At 38.2% G+C, this 23,320-nt stretch overlaps 1 protein-coding gene across 6 annotated transcripts; it reads left to right on the top strand.

Moving 5' to 3' along the window:
• Positions 1–1,271: 1,271 nt before the first annotated feature.
• On the top strand, positions 1,272–9,369 carry CIPK1 (CBL-interacting protein kinase 1). 6 transcript variants are annotated; one of them, XM_088903334.1, is made up of 14 exons: positions 1,272–1,942; positions 2,473–2,535; positions 5,724–5,795; positions 5,941–6,048; positions 6,272–6,352; positions 6,451–6,504; positions 6,584–6,709; positions 6,831–7,043; positions 7,133–7,237; positions 8,019–8,100; positions 8,415–8,479; positions 8,575–8,637; positions 8,729–8,803; positions 9,067–9,369. In XM_088903334.1, the coding sequence occupies exons 1-14, from the start codon at positions 1,766–1,768 to the stop codon at positions 9,133–9,135; spliced, it is 1,353 nt and encodes a 450-aa protein (XP_088759460.1). In that variant the 5' UTR covers positions 1,272–1,765; the 3' UTR covers positions 9,136–9,369. The 6 variants fall into 6 exon arrangements, 5 of the variants coding, with proteins under 5 accessions (XP_088759460.1, XP_010241464.1, XP_088759461.1 ...); XM_088903337.1 differs by lacking the exon at positions 1,272–1,942 and adding an exon at positions 5,331–5,432 and having other exon boundaries at positions 2,491–2,535; XM_088903336.1 differs by lacking the exon at positions 1,272–1,942 and adding an exon at positions 5,321–5,432 and having other exon boundaries at positions 2,497–2,535.
• The last annotated feature ends 13,951 nt before the right edge of the window (positions 9,370–23,320 follow it).

Genomic DNA, 23,320 nt, shown 5'->3' on the forward strand with positions numbered 1-23,320 from the left:
CAACTCTAATGAATGCAAATTTATGTTTATAGTGACCTAGTAGTTGTTTGGCATAATGGTATTTATTTTGACATTGGTATAATGGAGATGGCAATTTTCCCATCCCCATCATATACTCCACATTGGGTTGGATATGGAGATTGCCTTGGTTGGATGGGAATGGGAATGGGATGAGGATTCTTCATCCCAATCTGACCCTGATTATATATATATATATATAAAAGAGGAAACAAATTCTCTTATTTTAGTATATTTATTTTTTAAAAAATATTTTTAATTTAAAAAATTAAGGGATTCAGGCCCTCAACAAACAAGAAACCCATCTTTATCAGAAATCATAATGGAGGGTGATTTTTATTCCAGCAGAAATTGGGGTTGGGAATGCAAAATTGAGATCAGGAATGGAGAATATGATCCCTGTTCGGAACCATTCCTAAACACATAAAACAACTCATTATAGTTTAAACACATAAAACAACTTCATAAAAGATGAAACAATTAATGTCAAGATGTCTCACGGTTTGTAGACAATGTCAATAAAGACTTTTCCCCAATGCCTCCACGCACATAACATGATATAAAAGGAAGGTACTAATTATAAACCTTTGAATTCAAATCTACCAAATCAAATGTGATTTTGGTGGTATTTAAACCAATGTTTTAAAAACTGATCTGAAATCGAATCATCCTGGTCACTGGTTTTTGGATCGACGGTTTGACCATTTAGTTTGAATAGATAATTTGTTTTAATAAAAAAATATTAAAATAAAAATAGTCAAAAAACATTGAATGGGTCGAATTAGTTGACCATTCGACCACCCAAATTACTGATCGTTGATCAGCTCAATGGTTTTTGTCCAAGAATCGAATTTGGAGCAAACCAGAACCGCTTACCTGAATGGTCCAACTGTTCAGGTCAACGACGATTAACATTGACATAAACAACAGATTCAACTATGATACAGAAAAGATATGATATAGAAAAAACAACTGACCCAAAAACTAAAATCATAAACATACTAACAAATAACGTATTATTTATCAAAATTTATGGATGGATTTTAATTGGTCAAAATTATTTTCATTTCATATCTTTTCTGCATCGTAGATTTTCCCGTAAACAAAACGCCTAGTATAAAAGGGAAATCAATTCCATGATCCAAAGTTAGTATTTTTACCCAAAATCATCCATTTAAACCAAACATCCACCCTCCTAAACGGCTAGATGCGAGAAATAAAAATTAAAAAATAAGATACTGAGACTCTAGGGCCTGTGAGTGGCTGAGAAATAAGGAGAGGAGTAGAGGACCCATTTGTTTCCAAAACAAGCCAGGGTACTTTTGTCAATATAAAAATGGAGCACCTGTATTAAATCGGGTGGTTATATAATAACTTGTCACAGAGATGGAGAGAGAGATTCATTAAGAAGAAAAGAATGGCCTCTGGTGGTGGGATTTGATGATTTGAAGACTCTAGGATAATTGTTTGTGAGAGTATCCACGGCGTCATCGTCCAACAAAAACCCGCAGAAAGTCAGACGAGAAGGCCGTGGACTGCTACTCTTCAAACATTTTATCTCAAACCTAAAAGCAAAAAGATCTCACCGCTTCGCCGTGTTTGGAAATTGAAACGGCGGAGAAAGATTGACAATCATATTTATATATATACATAGGTAGAGATACAGAGTGGATTGTTTAATCTGTAACTGTTTATTATAAAAGATTGAGAGGAGAGCTAAACAGAGGGAGGCGTTGCTTGTTAGTCAATGTTGAAGGAGGTGGAGAAGCGGGGAATGCGACTTGGTAAGTACGAGCTCGGACGCACTCTCGGCGAAGGGAATTTCGGCAAGGTCAAATTTGCCAGGAATATTGAATCCGGTCAAGGATTTGCAGTTAAGATCTTGGAGAAAAACAGGATCTTCGAACTTAAAATCAGCGATCAGGTATCTTTTAGTTCCTCGTTCCTAATTCAATGTTACCATTCTTTGGTACGCTGTTCTGTTCCTCCTCTTACTTTTCTGGATTTTCTTTATTGTGTTCGACTGTTCGGGGGATTTTAGGCATCATATCTCGAGAAAATTTTCAATAAGATCCTTCTCAGGATTCATTTCATATTATAGCTTGCTTAAAAGATTTCAATTTCTCGCTGCTCTGTTGTAAATTTCCATCTTAACCTCCCCTGTCTCCGTTCTGTTCTTCTAAATCTGCACTTTTCTTCCCCTGTGAACAAATTCAGGCTATCATATCACATGTTTTGTCGGTTCCGATTCTTTATTTTTCATATTTTGCTCCTCCATTTCCCGTGTTTCTCGTGCTGCCAGTTCCGGTGTCTATCTTCCTGAGATGACGCATGACCCAAGCTTTCGTGAGTTTGTGGATTTTATGCCTTCGGTTGTCTGTTTCGTGTTCTTCGTTTTCTTTTTCTTTTTTAAAGGCGTCTGTTATCGTTCTTCGAATGGGATTTGTGTTGCAGATAAAAAGAGAGATCCGTACTTTGAAGCTTCTAAAACATCCCAATGTCGTCAGATTACACGAGGTATGCAGCTTCCTTTCCTTTTTTTTTTTTCAGAATATTTTATTGCAATTGGAAACCAAACTCCCGAATCGAATTCCTCTTTTTAGACGGTTTTAGCTGGATTATTGGAACATGCAAGGATTTTCCTTTTCTTTTCTTTCGTTTTTTTTTCATGGCGCTACACAACACGACAACACCAACAGCCGTGAGCCGTGAGCCGTGATCCGTGGGCTGTGGGCCTATGGCCCATTACCATCGGCCCATCCCTTAACAACATAACGTAACTCTCGTCTCCCTAATCCCGTGGGCTGTGTCCGCGGGATTTGATCCCGGGTCTCTGCTACCACGAGTCAGAGATCTGGAACTTGCGGCTTTATTGCCGAATAAATTCCGCATTCCAAAAATATAAATGCCTATACTTGATTTTGCTTAATGCCTTGGCTTTATGTGAATACGTGTAGACTGTAGACCTTCATATAAAAATTTTAATCCATTTATTTTCCACTAGTTTATTTTGTTAAGTATTTTATTTTTCTTTCTCGCCTTTCATTTTCCTGAGGATCTGATTTCCTCTCCTCACCATGCGATCTTCTTGACCACATCCCTTGTTTGTAATGTCGCGTCGCCGTGAACGTTCTAATTTTAGTTCACCAATTATTTGCTACATGGCAGTATTTGCATGAATCTGCTAAAAGCACAAGACAAGATAGTAACGAATGGGGAACTTCTCACAAAATGCGCCTCATACCCATCTCACAGCCACATCCCACTCTGAATTGAAAATATCATCCATCAATAATAAATACAAGTATATAAAATGTTCTGAATGTGTGGTTAGAATATGTTATGAATTTAATATGAGACTGTTTTGTAAGGAACAGACTCGCCATCAATAATAACATGGCGGAAACGGGATCTACTCTTCACATATGGCACCTCACAACGATTTTATAGATACACCCCACCATGGATTGGGAATATCTTCCATACTTATATTTATTATTTACAGGAGATATAGAGCAGATCCCAATTCAAAACGAGGAGGCACCGGAGCTTTCACCACACTTAAGGGTCCCATCACGACTCGGTGCGTGAGAGAGAGAGATGGTTTATGGGATTTGAGTTATGAACAGCTAATATAATACCCGTTTAATTGGCTGGAGGACATGGGCTTTCTCCGATAATTACTCTGTTTGTTTTTGGGATAGAAGAAAACCGCAAGCAATGTCCGTGTTGATGATTTTGGTGGGGCCCTGTTAATTGTGCAAAGTTAATGACTTATGAGTCCTCCCTTTCCTGGGGAGTGGGGAGTGGGGGCACCAGACCGGAGGACCCACGATCGATAATAATTCATCACGTAAAAAGGGGACCAGACCACACAGATCAATCTATGGAGGAATTCTGTTCCTCAAGTAAAGTAAAGGACATTTTGAAGTTGCAGGAAACTATTCATTATTGTAGGTGTGGGTGAAAACATATGATTGGGCCGTCCTGGCGGTTGCGGATGGATGGTTTCAGTGGCTTGGAATGTGGACAATCATGTGCTTCCACATTCTCAATTGAGTCAATTTGGTTATTTTGATTCATCCATCATCATCATCGTCGAAGAATCGAGTTGGTTAAGGTCTATATATAATGGGAGAATCAATGAGTCTGCAAGAAAAACTAAGAAATTGCTTCAGCTAAGAAAAAAATAAATAAAGAAAAACTAGGAAGAATACGGATGAACGTCTCCTAGCTTCTTTGTTGACCCACTTCCAGCACCAGCAGGCAGCAGTTGAAAATTAGGACCCCTTCTTCTCAATGGAACTATTTGCCGTTTTAGTGGGTGGACGGGAAGTAGCACAGCTCCCTTCACTTCTTTAAGTTGACCCGAGTCACCCGACCCATCATTTGCCTAAATTATGGCTTTTTTTTTGAGGGGGCTTAGACATATACCTGGAAAAAAGTTGACTCAATCTGCGAATCAGATTCAATCCAACCTGAAAAAGCAGAGTTAGGGTCTCATATTTAATTATGTGAATGTTAGAATGACCCGACCTGGAAAAAACTGGATTGGATTGGGTTGGGTCATGGGTCAATCCGCTGACCCGATTGTCAGGTATAATTAAGACTATTTATGCATTGTTAGAAGTTTCCACTCTTTAATTTTTTTATTTAATCTTTACTCTTTATTCTTTACTCTTTGAATTGTTAAATGTTCAAGTTTTTATTTTATATTTGGAATTTTAAGGGTAATTCTTTTAATTTTAGCATTTTTTGTGTCTTTTTTCTTTATGTTTTTAAGTTTCGGTTATTTTTTGAGATAACCGGAATTGAACCATGGGTCAACCCTAACCTGAACATTTAGGGTTAGGGTCTAGCATTTGACAACCCAACCCAAAATTCAACCCGAAGTGTCTTTACCCAATCCGAACCCGACCCACCCAACCCAATTGCCGTGTCTACTTAGACAGTAATTGAGCTGCAAGCTTTTAAATTTCCACCAAACTTTGGGCGGAGAAGTAATTTTGTTTGGGGATGTGAAAGTAAACCAAATTTGCTAAGTTTTGATCTGAAATTTTAACTTGTTTTGTTAAATTTTTAGCTCTAGCAAAGTATCCAATAAAATGTCTGATATCTCAGTACATAATATACTTTTTAACATTTGAGTTTATTGCCAAATGAAGTAAGATATTTTAGATGCATAAAAATTTTGGTTATTTATTTAAAGTCATTTTCGTAGGTCATGAGCTACTGATTACTCCACACAGATGAATCCATTCCTTTTATTTCATGTTCATCATGATTTTCTAATTAATTGCAGTTTACTTCAGGATGAAGCTATGAAATGCTAAGCTTTAATGTTAGTCATTTCCATTTTTCCTTCTTGAAAAAAGCAAATTCTTCTATGCAACCAAAATCAGTAAATTTTCAAGGTATGCATAAAAATATCATTTCCTGTTTAGAATTTCATATAGAATTCTTCATTTGCTAATCATAGAGAAGTTGCCTGTAGTCACGAGAGTGATATCAAAAGTAAATGATGTCGTATCTGATGCATGTTGATATCTCTCTCATCCTTCCTTTCGATTGATACTTTAATGAATAAGCATATTGACTCAAAGTAATAAAAAATGGTTCTGTTTAATGCTATTATTTACCATGACGTTGATAATATCCTAATTCATCTCCTGATCTCTTGCTATGGTTAACTCTGAATTTTACAGGTTTTAGCAAGCAAAACCAAGATTTACATGGTCCTTGAATATGTTAACGGTGGTGAATTATTTGACAGAATTGTAAGGACCATCCAATCTCTTCCCTAGCTGATTAGTTTTACTTGGATCTTTTCCTTGTTTCTTCAACTTCACATATTATTAAGTTGTCCCTGTCAACTTCTATTCAAACGCTGTAGTATTTCACATTATGAAAAATTTCATATAGGCATCAAAAGGGAGGCTCCCAGAAGTTGAAGGACGGAAACTCTTTCAGCAATTAATTGATGGTGTAAGCTACTGTCATGACAAAGGTGTATTCCATAGGGATCTGAAGGTAATTTTAATTAATGCTGTTAAATGTTAAATTGCATTATCAGAGACAAGGAAAGTTGGCATTGGAACTTTATGAGTATGGCCTTAAATGAACTGTTAGAAAAAGCAACATAAGCTGATCGGATTTACATGGTTGACAGTCATTCAACTTATACCATTCTCTTTTCAATATATATTTTGTTTATTTTGCTCATCCTCATCCATGTATGCTGTTTCCATTGCAGCCGGAGAATGTCCTTATTGATGCAAAAGGAGACATAAAGATATCTGATTTTGGGCTCAGTGCTTTACCTCAACATTTTAGGGTATCGTGTGTACAAATCCATCCTATGCCATGTTCCAGTTTATATTTATACCTGAAACCAATCAGTTACCCATTCTTTTACTGTCACTGAAATATCAGGATGATGGATTACTACATACAACCTGCGGAAGTCCTAATTATGTTGCACCAGAGGTAGCCATGAGCTTTAATTGCTAATATCTGATGGTTTTTTAGAGCTTTGCTGACTTGCACCTTGATACCATGTCTACAGGTTCTTGCTAATAGAGGATATCATGGTGCCACATCTGATCTATGGTCATGTGGTGTTATCTTATATGTGATTTTGACAGGTCATCTCCCTTTTGACGATCGAAATCTCGCAGTTCTGTATCAGAAGGTATAGGCAATTTACCTTTGGTTTGATTTCAATGGTAGCCTTTGGCTATACATTATATTTGGAGTTCCAGTCGTATTGATCCTTGACCAAAATTTCTATGTGATCCTCCTTACTGATTCAGATCTTCAAGGGAGATGTACAGATGCCCAAATGGCTCTCAAAAGGTGCTAGAAACTTGATAAAGAGGATTCTTGATCCTAATCCAAATACTAGGATAACTGTGGCTGAGATAAAGTCAGATGAGTGGTTCAAACAAGATTATATTCCCACTATTCCTGATGATGAAGATGAAAACTTCCACATTGATAATGATGCCTTCTCAATCCATGGGGTGGTATGAAAGTCAGCCTATTCTGTAGTCCATTTATGAGTCTGCTTTTTTGGTTTTATGATGAACTGAAGGAAATCAGTTTCCTGATGTAGACACCAGAGGTGGAGAAAGATCCTGGTCAACCAGCTCTAATCAATGCTTTTCAGCTGATTGGAATGTCATCATGCCTTGACCTCTCTGGCTTCTTTGAAAAAGAGGTTTGTTTGTTTGCACGCCATCATAAGCATGTTAAATTAGTTCATTAACCTGCAAAATTTCAGGAGATACATAATTGATAACAGAACATCAGAAAGAGCAACTTCACAAATTTGTATCTTTTCCACTGATAAAAACAATTCCCCCCTTTACCTTGCAAAACCTTATCAACTCAGCAAAGCCTTGTCTTAACTATATCTGTTTGACTACAATAATCATATTCTGCAAGTCCACTCTATTCAGTGCTATATTTATTGTCAAACTATGATCCCTCAAATCATTTCTCACTGATTCAACCCATGTCATTTTTGCCTGCCCATAGGACCCCTTAATTTTGCCATAGATCTCTTCTTCTTACTGGTTCCATAGAATGGTTTTTTATGCATTTCACCAAAACATCTTAGTTTTCTTTCTCTTATTTTATCTCACACAACAGGGCTACTCCTAGATTTCTATGAATATGCTCATTTTTCATCCCATTTTTTCTAATCCTAACTGAATAGTAACCTGATTAAATCTGCAAGTTTGTAATTAGTCTCCTCTTACAACAACAATGAATGCATTCTTCCTCATAGATCTTAAATAAAAATCATAATGTCTTTCCTATGCTTCAAGGACATTCCACAACAGCTCTAGATTTTACTATCCCATTTTTTGGGTTATTGAAATCACCCTGATTGAGGGAATTCCATATCCAGAAATTTGTATTATTTTATGATTCATTATTAGGTTCCTGGTTAATAGGAAGCTCAATTACAAATTCATTCATTACATTAACTGCAGGAGGCTTCTGAGAGAAAAATAAGGTTCACATCCAATTATTCACCAAAAGAATTATGTAAGAAGATTGAGGATGTTGTCACAGGTATGGGATTCAGAGTCCAGAATAAAAATGGAAAGGTTAGTGCTCTTAATGCAGAGCTATCAATTTTCGTTTGTGTTAATTAGTCCACTGGATTTGCTCAAAACTTTATACCTCACAGAAGAAGTCTCTTTTGGGCTATCTTTGGTTGCCCGTGTGTATTTGTTTTTTCCTTAGGCTATGTTTGGTTTGATAGAAAATAAGAAAGAAAAAGAAATTTGAAGGAAAATTCTTGTCAAATTTAGTGAAATTCCTTAAGAAGTTTCACTTAACTTCAATTTCTATCTTACTAAACATATCCTTAATCTACATGCAAGGAACCACCCATTTAGCATTTATGTATGTGATGCATCAACTCGAAAGTGATGAAGCTACTTGTCAAGTATTGTTATTCTGAATTACAATATCAGAATCACTTTGTGGCTAAGCATTCAAATCAAATAATTTAATTCTCCTTTCTCTGCTTCTATTTTGCAGCTTAAGGTGATGCAAGAGCACACTGGGCAGATAAGACCTGGTAATCTTTCTGTCGCTGCGGAGGTGAGCTTTCTCAATGGGTTTTATACTTTTATTGCTTTGTCAATGGTTGATAGGTGCTAAGTTTATGGTTACTAACAATGAAAGTCTGCAGGTTTTTGAGATAAGTGCATCTCTATATGTAGTAGAGTTAAGAAAATCATATGGAGATCCATCGTTGTATAGACAGGTAACAATCTCTTTCGCTTTTGTCATTAGCACTTTTAATAAATTTGAATTCAAAACTGAAAATTGATTTAGGTCAACTTGATAGCGCACCACATTATACCCACTCGACATACAAAATTGGTGCATCCAAATATTTTATAATCTATCATTTCAAATTGGATACAAAGTTGGAGCATCTTTTGTCTTATGCACCATTTGATAGAAATGGTATGATTATCTTATTTTCTACCTTTTGATTGTTAATTATGATATCTGCGGATGTAGTTGTGTGCAAGACTATCTAATGACTTGGGAGTCTCTCGAAGCCAAGAGTTTTTGACATCACAAGTGTGAATGTGCGACTAGTCATTGAGCAGCATCGATGGGAAAAAGCTAGCAGGAGGTGCAATATAATTTGTTACTTCTAAAAGTGAAATAAAGAAACATATTTTTTGTATGTTTTATTCATCCCCACATTTAAATTGTACAGAAATAAATTTTCTATAGTATTTATCATTTTAGCACCCTTTCAAATCTTTAAAAGGGCAAGGAATACAAAATGAATACCAATGAGTTCATGGTTTGAAATTTTGAAATGACCTCATTACAATATCCTATATATTAGCTACCAGGATTGGTTCCCAGTTTGAAATGATTTCATTTCACGTGGCATCCAAACCAGACTAAGAAAAGCCCAATGCCCAATCGTAGGTCTCCAGGGTATTGGGAGGGGTGGACAAGGTAAGAGGCCTAAAATTCAGCATTCTAGCATGAATGTTGGAGAAAAGTCTGTTGAAGTTAAAATGTAGTTGTGCACATGTAATCCCTAGTAAGCGTGTACTACCTTGTACACGACAATTTTTTATGATGATGATGATGATTCTTGAAAAGACCACAAGACCAACTTTAGGTTTCCTTATTTTTAAAAAATTATTTTATATTTTTATGTTTATAAAAATTAGTCTTATTTGTCACACTTATATTTGTTTAATATGATGAATATATGATATTAGAAAAGTGCCCAAATGTTTTCTACAACTTTCTTTTGTATTTTTATACTTTTATATGTTTTCATATTTATTATTATTATTATTATTATTATTATTATTATCATTATTATTATTATTATTATTACGACCATGAAGGATTGACACATTTTGACCCAAAAGGTTGAATTGTTGACTTGCCATCAAATAAGAAAAAAACTCCATTGTTTTTTTGAAAAGGTAAGATAAATTTTATTCAAAAAGAAAAAAAAAAGTATACAAGAGGTATACAAAAGTCAAACCCCACAGAAAACTAGAAAAAAACCACTATACAATCTGAGCCCACTGCTTAAGGGTTAAAACATCACCATGTAACCACAAAGTGAGGAGAACCGGTACCATCTCCTCAATTAAACCTAAAACCTCAGGCCAAAGCCATCTACCCAAAGACCAAAAAGAGCAGGCCCTCTAACTAACATACCGAGCTATTTCTTCCTCTACCTCTTCTACCCCTTCCCTTAGTACAACAGGCACCTCGAGAAGGTGGACTAGATACCAATAAGTCATAACAATCCATCAAAAGTTTTGATTTCCTGTTCCCAATTGGCAGAACAAACGGTGTAGAAGAAGCATCTAACTAAGAACTTTCTGTCTCCACTTCTGACTTTGGTTCTGAGTTCCTAACACTCCCAGGGTTCTGAGCCTTCACTTTGCGGGCAAGTGCGGATCTGAACCAATCTAAGACTTGAGGTTCTTGATCCTCTGAGGTGGATACCCCAAGAAACTTTCTAAAGTCTATCAACTTCTCCAATTTTAGATTGATTTTAAATTTGTATTTTATTTTTATCATCAATAAAACAATTATAGAATTCAATGAAAGAATGGGAGTTAATACCCTAAATATAAAACTTCATGAAAGGGAATTGAATGAGGAGAAATGTAATGGTTTAAATTACATTTTGTGACCTTACAATTAGAGATGGACCAAATTCAAAAACAACAGTATTTTAGTTAAGAATAGGATTCAATAAATCTTAATAGGAGTACCTTAAATATAAGACTTAATGTGAGAGATTTGAAGAAGGGAAAAGTGGTTGTTCAAATTACATTTCTATCCTTACAATTAAAGAGGGACCAAATTAAAAAATTAAAGTATTTTAGTTAAACAAAAGTTCTACACTCTTATTCACACTTTTAATAGTATTATAGATAGATTAGAAAGGTGGTAAACCATGGGGGCATACGGTTGAATCTAAATCTACTAGTAACAAACAATACCAAGCATGTGTTAGATTTGTGTAACCTTTTCCTCTAACGGTGTTCATGGCCGAATTTGGAGATCTCAAACCAAACAAGTAATTAAATTAAGGTTTAAGAAACTCTCAAACTAAACCGAACCATTTTAGTATAGAAACCAAATCATAATGGTTTGTCCAATTTCTAATACAATTTTTGGGCCATTCTATTGGGTTTAACTTTAACTCAATTAGAAATCCAAAATAACATGCATACCTAATGTGAGCTCCAGGAAGCTCATGGTTGGCTCATGGCTGGCTCAAAGAGATGGAGTCGCCACCCATTTTTTTAGAGGAAATGGGCCATCATTTTTAGATTTGAAAAACTCGATTCAAGTCTTTGATAGTGACTCTGTCCTCTATAGAAAAGGCGATAACTGAGAGATTTAAGTCCGAAGGATTGGGAGAGGGAAGGTATTAGGCACCCCTCTCTCCAAGTTGTTGTAGCAGCCCAATATGGGAGTTATTCAAGCTCAATTTCTTTTAGAGAAAAACAGGAAGAAATGGTTGCAAGAATTTCTTAAATATGGAGGAACATACTTTCTGGAGGGATAGGAGATCCATCATATGGATGGCCAAACCCTGCAAGAAGGTTGGGCGAAATTTCAAAAATTTTTTTACTCCCATTTATGAATCCTATTCCCAATTTAGAAAACTGCATTTTCAAGGTTCGTTCTTGTAACCACACCGAACCAAATTACAGAATCCATGCAAGAAGCTCCTCCCAACGTAGGTGTTCACGCCCAAAGAGTGTACCAAATCCTCCCTCCACTGAAGATGACACAGCTTAGGATGAGGCAGGACCAGAAGGTAGCTCTTCACCAAGAACTTGTAATTCTTCAGCAAGAATCGTATGGGGTAGTGAGCACAAATTCAAAATTGTTTCTTCTAGCAAGAAACAATATCAAGATCAAATCTTGATCAAATCCAAGAACTGGAGATTGAATAGGGTAGAGCGACAATAGCAGGAAGAAAAAGAAATGAAAGCAAGATCAGTCTAACTGAGTTGTCTTCTCTCTGTGTTGTGTTTTTGGTGTCTTTTTCAGGTCCGCCCTGCTCTCTATTTATAACCTTAAAGAGGCAACCTCCTAATATGATTAGGAGTTTCTTGATCCAAATCTTTATTTGGATATGGACTCTTTAAGTGATAAGGATAATCCCTTATCTCATATGCAGATCAAAATCAGCTTATTCCTAATCAAATTAGGAGTTTCTTGATCCAAATCTTTATTTGGATCTGGACTCTTTAAGTGGATAAGAGTTATCCTCTTATCCTTATGTACTAATCCAATCCCAGATTTGCCCCTATTTAATTAATCCAATTAACCCAGTTCGAAATGGACTTTTAGGCCCATTAAGCTTTCAAGCTCACTTCCTTTTAATGCCGGCTACCTTGACTCTCTTTGTATGGCGTGGGACCCTAACATTGATCTACACATCAGTTACATGGATTCAACCTAGCTTTTGTTACAAGGCCAAGCCGAATTTACTGCTAAATACAGTGAAGCCCTGAGTCCATCACCATGGGCTCTTAATGCGCCCAACATTTACACTAAATGGTCCTTGGGTCCAACCATCTTATGAAGGCCCAAGGACTGTGGGCAGATGCAAGATTAACCCATCAGGTATAACCCTCAATGGTCTTACACTTGACCTCTCAGCCCTTAATGATCAAACACTGCCCGACAAGAGAGGACCTCTCCCTCGGCTGCAAGGTACAATGCTGCACTCTCTACTCACATGGATCCCAAGAATTAAAACTTTTTTGTAAGCATTTTGAAACCATAATATATATATGTATATCTGACGGGTTGTCAAAGCCCTCAAATTTAATGCTAGTCCCACAATAGAATTTTTGTAGTAATAGTGGTACTAGGTCGAATACCATAAGGAGCTAAACAATAATCTCTCAGCCGAATGAATAATATAACTGAGTGGGAAAATCAAATAACTAAATTTAAAAGAACAAGAAAGCAATAGCAAGTTCAACTAACAAGAAGTAATCAATCTTACCGAATTATGGTTCAAGGGTTCGGGTTAGTCAATTGGCCATCGATCATAGGTAGACTTCGGTGGTCTTGCAATTCAAGCATTTAACCTTAGATTTATTAGGATAGCCATAATAAACCTTGTGTTTTCCTAAATTAGCTGACCAAACCCAGCATTCGATCAACACTTATCACTAATCGACTGGGTACAATAGTGTTCCATATCAGTTAATGATAGCATTAAGCTTTGTGAAAACAGTTAAACCAAAATAACAATAATTGAGATAGCTGCAATTATCGAATATTGTTTCATCGATTCCCTTTAGGTTAAAATATGTCAATACATTGGTCAAAGGCTGTTACGAACAATTGACCCAGAAAGATATTAACCTAATTGCTACTTGTACCACTATTCGTGACAATTACAGATCACCGAACCATGGATAGCAGTAGGAAAATCAACATTAATTAATTTGTCAGACTAATTAACATTAACATCCAAGGAGAATATGCACAATAACCAATGAATACTTGAATTAAAAAGCAAGACTTTAATTAAATACAGAACCTCACGATGACATAATCGAACCTCCCCCCTTAACTATTTAATTACTTATCAATCCTCAGGCCCATTAGTGGGAAAATTAGGGCTGACTTTCAGCTTGATTGAACCCTAGATTCAGTCCAAACAATTTGAACCAATCTTGGTTTGAATGGGTCTAGGGTTTGATTTTTAATTAAATCTTTAATTCAAGAAAATAATCTGAAATTAAATACTGATAAAAGAAAAGCAATAATCAATCTCATAGGGCTGTTTGCACACTCCATCTTGCAAAACAGAGGTTAGATCACAGGTTGCAGTTTCATAGACTACAAATCGTAGACTGCAATTCTCCCATCTGCGAAATCTCCTTCTCTGCGAGTTCTCCTTCTCTGTGCCGCCATCTTCGATCCAAAATAAAATCAATAGAAATCCTAATTTCTATTAATAATTACATTAGATCGAATACCTATACATTCAATCTAAAAAATAAAAAAAAATTATTTTACAGACCAAATGTAATAAAATGATGCATAAACTGCAAAATCGCAGGTTCCCTGCGCAAATCAAGATTTTGATCTCCTCTTGTACGAACAACCCATAAATCAAGAAAATCATAAAGAACAATTCTAAACAATAATCAGATTTATATAAAAATTAATTTCAGATTATTCGCCCATAATTTTGGGAACAAATTTCCCAAAAAACTTTATCTGCACAAATTGGGTAGAACGCCTTCTGCCCATTTGTGCAGGTTCAGATCTGAAACAAATTGGTTCAAGATTTGAACCTGGCTCTGATACCACTGAAGGGATGAGAGATCCATCATATGGATGCCCAAAAATGCAGAATAAAAGGGGGCGAATTTCAAAAATTTTTCTCTCCCTTCAACTGGGAATCGCATTCCCAATTTAGAAAATCATATTTTCAATGATCAATCTTGAACCATAAACTGAACCAGATCTGAACCAAAAGGAGTGGGAGAGAGGTATACCTAATACAGAGAAGTATTATCTCTCAATGGAGGTGTTCACGCCCAAGGAAGGATCCAAAGACTGCTCCCACTGAAGATGGCGCAGTACAGGATGGAGCAGAATCAATAGCGTTCTCCAAGAACCTGATCCTTCGCAAGAATAGCTGAACGGCACGTGAGCACTGCTTCCAATCAGTCCTTTCACAAAGGGCTGATATCAAGATCAAATCTTGCTCACTCCTACAAAGTTGGAGATCGAACTGGAGGTCTAGCGGTGGTAGGAAGGAGGCGGCAAGAAAGAGTTTTGCAGAGATTGCAGAAAACTTTCTTCTATGATTTCAGCTCTGAAGACTAGAGATCTTTTCTTTTCTTGTGTTATGTTTAAAGGCTGCCGCCCCCTCCTCCTTTTATAGGCTTCAAGGGATCAGCTCCTAATCCCATTAGGATTTGCTGATCCAAATCATATTTGGATCTTAAGTCCCTTTAAGTGATAAGGGAGAATCCTTATCTTATCTGTAGATTAGATCAGCCCTCTCCTAATCCTATTAGGAGGCTCCCAGATCTAAATCTTGGACTCTCTGAGTGGATAGGGTCAAAGCCCAATCCTATCAACTGATTCAATCCCAGATCCGCCCCTCATTTAAACTGATCAAATCAGCCCAGCTCGAAATGGGCTTTAGGCCCATTAGGGTTGTGTGCTCACTTAGCCTTCCAAACTGCTACCCAGTTGGGCCTCCTTGTATGGCGTGGGACCCAAACATTGATCTACACATCAGCCATATGGGTTCGGCCCAACCTTTGTTACAAGGCCTAGCCGAATACACGGCTATGGATAGTGCACCCCCTGAAACCCATCAAATGGGCTCTATGGGTCCAACACTTACCCTAAGTGGTCCCTGGGCCAAGCCTTCTTGTAACACCCAGGGCCAAGCCTTCTTGTAACACCCTTAATGGTCTTACACTCAACCTCTCAGCCCTTAATGATCAAACACTGCCCGACAAGAGAGGACCTCTCCCTCGGCTGCAAGGAACAGTGTTGCACTCTCTGCTTATATGGATCCTGGGAATTAAAACATTTTGCAAACATTTTAGAAACCATAATATATATACTTTTATCTCATATAAAATATATTTTGCAAAACAAATCTCAACAATTGAAATCGGCTGCCAGTAGTCTTGGTTTCCATCAGTGAGAGTGCATCCCTGATCATTACCTTTGTCCGACAAAGGGGCTGATCCTGTCACTATGATTACCCACTCAGATGAATTCTCAGACTGTCCCAACATACCCAGGTTTTGACCTCCACTAAGGAACTCATTGATTGGTACATCAAAGACAACCCAATCTGACACCTAGTGAAGTATCATAATTGAGTCTAGGGGTCGGGTGTAACTTTCCAGTTTTGCCCATTAATCTCCAAGGTCCAGGGCAATACTGGAAATCTGGTCCGGTTCAAAGATTCAATTAATCCTACACTATATGTGCCTAGGGTCTCACCCTGGCAGCTGAGACAGCCACCCCAACCGACTTGGTGGCACAACAGTGTCAACCTTATCAGAATAGGTCTCCCCAGACCGACCCATTGGCTGTGAACATTCTAAACTAACACGAGTCTCATTAAGTGTCCAATTTAAGGGTTTTACACAGAAACATACCAAGGGAACATGAACCAAATATGTACTTTTATTCATTTACAATAAAATCATAATGTACATCATTCTGATTGAAGCTAAGGGCATACAAAACTGTCTAACAATTTCGAACTGGCCTAATTTGATTAGTTCAATAATGGAGCGGATCTGGGATTAAATCAGTAGATAGGATAGGGTCTTATCCCTATCCACTCAGAGAGTCTAGATTGAAATAAGGATTTGAATTTGAAATCCTCCCGATAAGATTAGGAGAGAGCTGATCTAATCTGCAGATAAGATAAGGACTTATCATTTTCTCTTTAAGAGAACTCCTTATCCAAATACAGATTTGGATTAGGAAACTCCTAATGAGATTAGGAGCTCTCTTTAAGCCTATAAAAGGAGGAGGGGTGGTGGGTGTCGAATCCAACCAAAGATAAATATTCTTGCTCTAATTTAATAATTTGTAGATAGTGATGAACAAGGTCGTCTCCACAGGGATTGGGTGGATTTATTTCCAAGTAACGAAGTAAGGGGGTTTATAAAGTTAAGGAAAACAAGAAAATAGCAATAAATAACAGAAAACAAGGATTAAATCAATGGGTGATGGCTTCCGGTTGAAGGGACAACTTCAGCCATGATTCTTATCATTGATCATCGATGTAAGGTTAGGTTCATATGTTTACGAATAAATTGGTTATAGCTGTTAACAAGCTCTAACAGCCAGCCTATACTCGTATTAGTCGACAACGAAAACAAGCTCTTTGGTTGCTTCCCTTATCAATAGACAGTCGTAAACAAACTCTTAAAGTTTAATCTACTAATAGCATTAAGAGGGGAGATACCCAATTCTGGTCAGCGATCTCACAAGCTCAGACCGTTTAAACCAGATCATACATTTTCCTAACATAGATCGAAAAATTTTTTGCAATCAATTTCTATTAGTTGCCACCATGATCGAACCTACCAATCATATACGAAACTGGAGGTTCAATCGACCATAGATTATTTCCATTGAATGAGCAAGGGGCCCTTCTTGCTTAATCAATAAAAATAATCCTCACAATTAATCACAGAAAACATATAAATACTCATAAACAATGAACTGAAATAAAAATCAATTATATCTCACAATGTTATAGAATCAAAACTTCCCTAACCCTTCAACCAGAAATAAAAACTTACAAACACTCCATGATGAAATCGCAGCTTCCAGATGAGGGGGGGGGGGGGGCGAACTTTACTTCTTCCTCCTTGGTTGTTGATGTCTCTCTCTGAAGGTTGAAGCTCTTCTTGGAGGATTTGATGCCTTGGGTGCCAGTCCACCCCCCCTTTATATAGATTTGGGGAGAGGGCTGTTCTCCAACTCCCTTTAGGAGATTATCCTCAAAACTGGAAAGTCCTAGTCTAATCTTAACTTATCCTATCCTAACTCTTATCTCAATCTCTTATCTTTCTAGGATTACAATTTGATAATTTAAATCTGATAAAACTCTATCTTGAGATTACATTCAACTTCTATTCTAATGGGACTCTTGGTTCTTGAATTCGAGATGGGCTTCTTTAACAATTCGGGCTGTTTGAAGGCTCTTATACGAAATGGGCTTCAGTTGTGAAATGGGCCTTGCTGCGAAATTGCTCTGACTTTGGGGCCGAATTCGTCTTCGATTCGGACCGATTCTGCCAAAACCCAAAACATAAAAGTTGTGGGCCTTTTCCTTATCTTTCCAGTTCTCCTTAAATTGACCAAATCGGAGTCCGGAATTGAGAGTTATGCCCAGATCACTGATCAGTGCCGAAACTGTGCAAAATCATCCGATTCGCCTTGTTTTCTTCCAATCGCCTTCTTGCTTGCCCTGAATCGAAATACAAGAGTAATGAGTCCAATTAGGTACCAATTAAGTGTAAAGTCAAGCTATTCTCATCCAATCCCCCCCCACACTTAAACCTTGTCCGTCCTCGGGCAAGTCAAAATTCAAGTAAAAATAGAACAAGAACAAACTAGCTATCCTACCAATTTTTAAACTCAACTCAAAATTCAAGTCAAAATTCAACCTTTAAATCAGCACAACCAAGTCATACACGACTCATCCATCAGTCAATCCAATTTTTGCTACTACAAACCAGGTAGTAAACTAGGGAAAACATCTTTCTCTTCTCTCTCTTTTGGTTTTCTTTGTCTTTCTTTTGAAGAAGTGAATGCATTTTATGCTCCATCTCACTCTTGGATTACTTGGTCAGTAGGTGCATTTTATGCTCCATCCTACTGCTTGAATTGCTAGCTAGTAGGTGCATTTTATGCTCCGTCCTACTATCAGATGACTTGGCTGGTAGGTGCATTTTATGCTCCATCCTACCATCAGATTACTTGGCTGGTAGGTGCATTTTATGCTCCATCCTACCATCGGATTACTTAACTGGTAGGTGTATTTTATGCTCCATCCTACCAATTGTAGCAATGTTTACCCCATTTACTTAAACCTGAATTTAGGACTAGCTTCAAAGGGAATGACTTTAGATTGGTTGTGTACTTCTTAATTGTACCCCATTACTAGGTTCACAAGAATTTTTCAAAATATTGTTTCAATTGAGTTCAAAGGAGTTGAGTTTTTTTTTTTTCTTTTAACTGAAATAAAACGGTTAAAGCCTGTACTCCCCCCCCCCCCCCCACACTTAAAACTTAATACAGGATGGAACTACTAAACAATAAATGCAAAAGCAAGAAGAAGAAAAAAAAAAAACAAACTTCCCTGATGCGGTGGAAGGTGGGTGGGGAGACAGAGTTTCATGCCTTACTCTGTATAGATCGGACATTCGAGAGATACCTCCTCCACATTGTATACCTGAAATCCTTCATAAAAAGGTTTTAGACGGTGCCCATTTACCTTGAACCTCTTGGCTGTGGTCGGACTCTGAATCTCAACTACTCCATAAGGTAAGACGTTAGTAACAGTGAAAGGTCCAACCCACCGAGATCACAACTTTTCGGGAAAGAGTTTAAGCCTAGAATGGAAAAGAAGAACTTTCTTACCAACTGCAAAATCTTTCCTTGAAATCGACTTGTCATGAAAGGCTTTTGTCTTCTCCTTGTAGATTCGATAGTTCTCATAAGCATCATTGCGGATCTCTTCTAGTTCTTGTAGCTGCAACTTCCTCTGTTCTCCTGCCTCATCCATGCGCATGTTGCATTGTTTGACCGCCCAGTACGCTTTATGTTCCAGTTCCATAGGGAGATGACATGGCTTGCTGAATACCAAACAGTAGGGAGACATACCTATAGGAGTTTTGTAGGCTATGCGGTAAGCCCATAGTGCATCATTGAGTCTCAGACTCCAATTCTTCCTTCTGGGGTCAACCGTTTTTTCAAGTATGGACTTGATCTCCCTGTTGGACACCTCGGCTTGTCCACTTGTTTGTGGGTGGTATGTAGTGGAAATTCGATGGGTGATATTGTATTTTTTGAATAGAGCTTCCACCACTCGGTTGCAGAAGTGAGTGCCCCGATCACTTGTTATCGCCCTAGGCATTCCGAACTTGGAAAAAATGTGGGATTTGACAAAATCTACAACAACTTTTGCATGGTTAGTCTGGGTAGCTTTAGCTTCTACCCATTTCGAAACATAATCTACAGCTAGTAGGATGTAAACATTACCGAAAGAGGAAGGGAATGGGCCCATGAAATCTATACCCCATACATCAAATATTTCACATATCAGTATAGGGGTAAGTGGCATTTGATCTTTATGGCTTAAGTTACCTGTCTTTTGGCATTGTTCACAGGCCTTGCAGAACATGTAAGCATCACGAAATAGGGTAGGCCAGAATAATCCGCACTCCAGTATCTTTCGTGCAGTTTTTTTTGTGCCAAAATGGCCTCTACAGGCATATGAATGGCAGAAGTGAAGAATGGAGGGGATTTCGGAGTCGGGCACACACCTTCGAAGGACCTGATTGGAGCATTGCTTCCATAGATATGGGTCATCCCATATGTAGTATTTCGCATCGCTTTTTACCTTATCTCTTTGAGCTCTTGTTAATTCTCCTGGTATGGTTCTAGTAACCAAATAGTTAACAATATCTGCGTACCATGGAGTTCCTTCTTGAATCATAAAAAGGTGCTCGTCCGGGAACTCATCCTTCAAGGGTGTTGCCTCTTCACTTGTAGTCAGCCTACTAAGATGGTCTGCAACCAAATTTTCTGCACCCTTCTTGTCGTGGATTTCGAGGTTGAATTCTTGTAGCAGGAGAATCCAGCGAATAAGCCTTGACTTTGCTTCTTTCTTAGTGAGCAAATATTTTAGGGCTGCATGGTTAGAATAAATGATTACTTTAGTACCCAATAAGTATGAATGGAATTTTTCTAGGGCAAAAACTACAGCCAAGAGTTCCTTCTCTATTATTGAATAGTTGCATGGGCAGCATCAAGGGTCCTCGAAGCATAATATATCGCATGAGCAGCTCATCGAACCCTCTGTCCCAGAACAGCACCGATGGCATAATTGCTTGCATCGCACATAATTTCGAAGGGGAGACCCCAATTTGGTGGCTGGATAACTGGGGCTGAAGTCAACGACTCCTTCAACTTATCAAAGGCTGCCCTGCACCCTTCATCAAAATCAAACATCACATCTTTTTGGAGTAAATTACATAAGGGATGAGTTATCTTGGAAAAATCTTTGATGAATCTCCGATAGAATCCTATATGTCCAAGGAAATAGCGAACTTCCCGTATGTTCGTGAGATAGGGCAAGGATTTAATAACATCTACTTTTGCTTTATCAACTTCGATTCCCTTAGAAGAGACTACATGCCCTAGAATGATGCCCTGGTCGACCATGAAATGGCATTTCTCATAATTCAGCACGAGGTTCTTTTCTATACACCTTTCAAGTACCTTTGTAAGGTTAGATAGGCACGAATCAAAAGAATCTCCATAAACCGTGAAATCATCCATAAATACCTCTATAATGCTTTCCACATAATCTGAAAATATACTAACCATACATCTTTGGAATGTGGCGGGAGCATTGCAGAGACCAAATGGCATGCGCCGGTAAGCAAAGGTACCAAAGGGGTAGGTGAAAGTAGTCTTTTCTTGGTCCTCGGGTGCAACTGGAATCTGATGAAACCCTGAATAACTATCAAGACAACAATAATGAGATTTTCCAACTAGTCTTTCAAGCATTTGATCAATAAAGGGGAGCGGGAAGTGATCTTTTCGGGTTAACAAATTTAGCTTCCGGTAATCTATACACACCCACCACCCATTTTGAATTCGAGTAGGCACTAACTCACCGTCTTGATTTTCAACCACAGTTATACCTGTTTTCTTCGGGACTACTTGTACCGGACTTACCCACTTACTATCTGAAATTGGATAGATTATTCCGGCATCTAGAAGTTTTAAGACTTCTTTCTTCACTACCTCCATCAGCGGTGGGTTTAATCAGCGTTGGGCTCCGATTGTAGGTTTGAAATCTTCTTCCAAGAGTATCTTGTGCATACAGGTAGATGGGCTTATTCCCTTGATATCAGCTATAGTCCATCCAATCGCTTCCTTGCATTCCTTAAGTGCTTGAATCAGTTTCCTCTTTTCCAATGCATCGAGTTTGGAGGAAGTTATCACGGGTAGTGTCTCCCCCTTGCCTAGGAACATGTATTTTAGGTGCTTTGGTAATGATTTCAGCTCCAGCTGGGGTGCCTGCACAATAGATGGAAGGAGTCTTGTGTGAGCTGGGGGCAAACTAATGAAAGAAGAATTATGAGAAAATTCAAAAGAGTTTAGTTCGGAAGTCAAATTTCACAGTTTCGATTTCAGCATAAACTTCTGCTCTACCCGTTGCAGTTGATCAGGCACATTGTTAAGTGCAACTTTCAGTGTGTCTTCATCATCTAGTTCAAATGTTTGCTGCACCAAAGAGTCAGTAATGTCTATAGAAAAAATTGAATGCGCATCATTAGGATATCTCATGGCATCATAGATATTAAATTTAATAATTTCACCATTGAATTCCATGGTAAGTGTCCCCTTATGCACATCGATTTTTGTTTTGGACGTCTTAAGAAAGGGTCTTCCCAACAAAATTGGAGTCGAGTTGGAAGAATTATCTTCTTCCGTGTCGATCACATAAAAATCGACAGGAAAGACCAGATTATTGACTTGGACTAAAACGTCCTCCAAGACCCCCTTTGGGCATGTAGTAGATCGATCAGCGAGTTGTAAGATCACACCCGTCTCTTTCAATGGTCCAAGATTCATGGTCGTGTAAATAGAATGGGGCACGACATTTATCGAAGCTCCTAGGTCTAGCATTGCTTTTTCGATCTGGACATTTCCTATTTTACAGGGAATGGTGAACATACCTGGATCCTTGCATTTAGGGGGTAGTCTTTTCTGGAGAATGGCTGAAACATTTTCTCCTATATGGACCTTCTCATCGCCTTTCAGCCTTCTCTTAGTAGTGCACAACTCCTTAAGGAATTTAGCATAGCGGAGTACTTGCTTAATTGCATCAAGGAGGGGGATGTTTACCTCAACCTTGCGGAATGTCTCGATAATGTCCTTGTCTTGCTCCTCCCTCTTGGATTTTGCGAATCGGCTAGGGAAAGGTGGAGCGATGACTATGGCTTGGGGTGGCTTTCCGTTTGGGGAGATGGTGTCTCCGTTTTGGTTGTATCCTTGGATGCTTCTTGATTGGATTCACTCAGCTCCTTCCCGCTTCTCAATGTGATAGCGCTAGCATTTTGTTTCAGGTTGGTCGTGGTCTGGGAAGGTAGCCTCCCTGATGATTGGGATTCCATTCGACTCATAGCCGTTGCTAACTGGCTGATCTGATTCTCCAGGTTTTGGATGCTTGTCCTCGTCTCCTGTTGAAATTGTTGAGTATTAGTTGCAAGGGCTTTCACAATTTCATCGAGAGACATACCTGGACTGGAAGAGGGTGAATATGGTGGAACCGGCGGCCTAGCTTGATGCTGATGTTGGAAGCCAAAGGGCTTGGTTCCATAGTTAAGGTTGGGATGATCCCTCCATCCTGCATTGTAGGTATTCGGGTAGGGATCGTATCTCTTTTGCGGGAATCCTCCAACAGCATTAGCTTGTTCGTAAGGTTCATCTTGAAGCA

Source organism: Nelumbo nucifera, chromosome 4, assembly GCF_055504915.1.
Source record: "Nelumbo nucifera cultivar China Antique chromosome 4, China Antique-T2T, whole genome shotgun sequence".
In the NCBI taxonomy this organism is placed as follows: domain Eukaryota; kingdom Viridiplantae; phylum Streptophyta; class Magnoliopsida; order Proteales; family Nelumbonaceae; genus Nelumbo; species Nelumbo nucifera.

Excerpts from the sequence above, each read along its gene's own strand:
- CIPK1 (XM_088903334.1), top strand. The coding sequence starts at position 1,766 with ATGTTGAAGGAGGTGGAGAAGCGGGGAATGCGACTTGGTAAGTACGAG. Across the intron at positions 7,044-7,132 it reads CCTTCTCAATCCATGGGGTG|ACACCAGAGGTGGAGAAAGA; the intron begins GTATGAAAGTCA and ends TTCCTGATGTAG. Across the intron at positions 8,638-8,728 it reads ATCTTTCTGTCGCTGCGGAG|GTTTTTGAGATAAGTGCATC; the intron begins GTGAGCTTTCTC and ends GAAAGTCTGCAG.